Source organism: Aplysia californica, unplaced genomic scaffold, assembly GCF_000002075.1.
Source record: "Aplysia californica isolate F4 #8 unplaced genomic scaffold, AplCal3.0 scaffold00564, whole genome shotgun sequence".
In the NCBI taxonomy this organism is placed as follows: domain Eukaryota; kingdom Metazoa; phylum Mollusca; class Gastropoda; order Aplysiida; family Aplysiidae; genus Aplysia; species Aplysia californica.
This window is the reverse complement of record NW_004797834.1, coordinates 192363-194346: the sequence shown is the minus strand read 5'-3', so window position 1 is coordinate 194346 and position 1984 is coordinate 192363. Positions and strand designations below refer to the sequence as shown.

Genomic DNA, 1984 nt, shown 5'->3' with positions numbered 1-1984 from the left:
TCCTCCTCCTCCTCCTCCTCCAATAATTAGCTCCTCCTCCAATAATTTGTTAACACGTGAAAACTGAATCGTAGGCCTAGATCTTTCAAAGACTCAGCAGCCTGATGGGAATTAATCATTCTAGTATGGTTACGTATGAAATATGAACATTGGAAGTGTGGATTAGATTTGTGGGCAAAAAATGAAGGGTTTTTTTTTTCTTTCAAAGAGAGATAATTGAGAAGATGCTGTTTGTATGCTGCTCTTTTAATGAAGCACCTGAAAAAAGCAAATAGAATACAGGAATAGAAAATAAACAAAGTCCTTAAGTTCACCCATTCTTATAAATCATTCCGATCAGGCCTCGTATGCGACATAACTAAGGGGTTTTCGATCTCTGGTCACTACATTATGTGACTTATCATCTCTGTAAATGTGTCTGGCTTTGTCTTAAATAAATGGATTGATAACTAATATTATGTACAGTTCCCGCGTCTCCTACTTACCCAGTTTCTGAATGCCATGTTGTAGCAGATCACACAAAACAATGACTAAAACTCCTCAAAATTAGCTGACGAATAATGTCATCGCAACAAATCAAGAAAAGTATAGTTTGATCCACAAATAGTTATGAATTATTCCCTTGATTTAATAACACTTCATATCCTTGAGGAAACACCCTGGCTTTAGGGGAAATTCGTTTTCTAAACTTTGGCTTGGTTAGCGGCAGTGTTGACTTAATTAAACTTTTTTTTTAGCTTTGTTGAATGTTTATTCAAGGAGAGTCTCGAACACGATAACTATTGGCTACCTGCGAGATAGTCCAAATAACAGGGAAGTTAATACGTTTAACTCTTTAAGGACATGGTGGACAGATAACATTATTATCCAACCAGCAGCAGATCGCAGGCAATGTTAAGGCACATTTCAAACCTTACTTCACAATTCAGAAATACAAATTTGCATAGCATGCGTGTTGTTGCCTGGCTTTTACATTTTCAAAGTTTCAGATAAAGAAAGAGAACTGAAAAAAAGTTATGCTTTTTATTTCAAGTGCCCCAAAGCAGTACAACTTCAATCCAGATAATGTGCTTCCCCAATGAGTTAAAGTGAATGTGTAAGTGCATGAGGCTGGGTTTCCCGTCACGTCAACTGTGGTTTACAATGTTCCAAGGCTGACTTTGTACATGGACGAAGTCTGATAGAGCTTGGGACTGATAAAAACTTGAGATAATATGACCACGGGTTCTGATACTCATTTGCCTTTGTCAAAGATTCATAAAGTGTTGGCCTAGATATGATTACTATTACAGTGCGTCTCGGGCTGAGAGTCTAATGATAGGTATTCATTTGGGTATGTCAAACGTAGTCTAACGACAATCAAGGCGCAGAAAGGTTCATGTTCTACAGAGAGCCAATGGTTCAGATAGGCTACAATATACCAATGTACACCGAATTCAATGTCGATTCTAGTTTTTACATTGTAGGCCTATTTCGTGGCTGCACTGTTTTCAAATCTGTTTGAAACTATACGACCGTATCTTAAATTGTTCATTGTAGAGGCATAATTCTGAGTTCATTTGGTATACCATACGAGCCCATTCCACAAAACAAAATTATGTTGATGCACTAAAATACAGGCTCAAAACACACTTTTAAGTTTCTCTGATTTCACAAAATTTGAATTTAGCAAAGGATAATTTTTTTAAAAATCCTATCCGTACGTCCAGTTTTACTATCGTATCCATACGACGAGGGGAACTCTGTGCCGCCACTTTCCAAAGAGGATATTTACTTGTTAATCCGATCCGTAGGCTTTGCATAGTAATCTGTCAAATTGATTTTTTGAGAATTAATTTTTATACTGACAGTTTCAAAGAGATCTTCACCCTAGAAGTATTCTAAAATGGGAAGAATACAACCCTGGGTGGACTTATCTCGGTTCACTTTTATAGTACCGTAGCAGAAGTAACATTGTTGTGTTAGATGATCATTAAATCCCCCC

At 37.0% G+C, this 1984-nt stretch overlaps 1 protein-coding gene across 1 annotated transcript in view; it reads right to left on the bottom strand.

Annotated features, from left to right (window-relative positions):
• The window catches only part of LOC101862529 (battenin), a 21975-nt gene extending 21302 nt beyond the window's left edge, over nucleotides 1-673 (bottom strand). The window contains exon 1 of the mRNA XM_005106939.2: nucleotides 486-673. Within this exon, the coding sequence (XP_005106996.1) occupies nucleotides 486-503 (18 nt within the window). The 5' untranslated portion in view covers nucleotides 504-673. The remainder of the gene's footprint in view (nucleotides 1-485) is intronic.
• Between the last annotated feature and the right edge of the window lie 1311 nt (nucleotides 674-1984).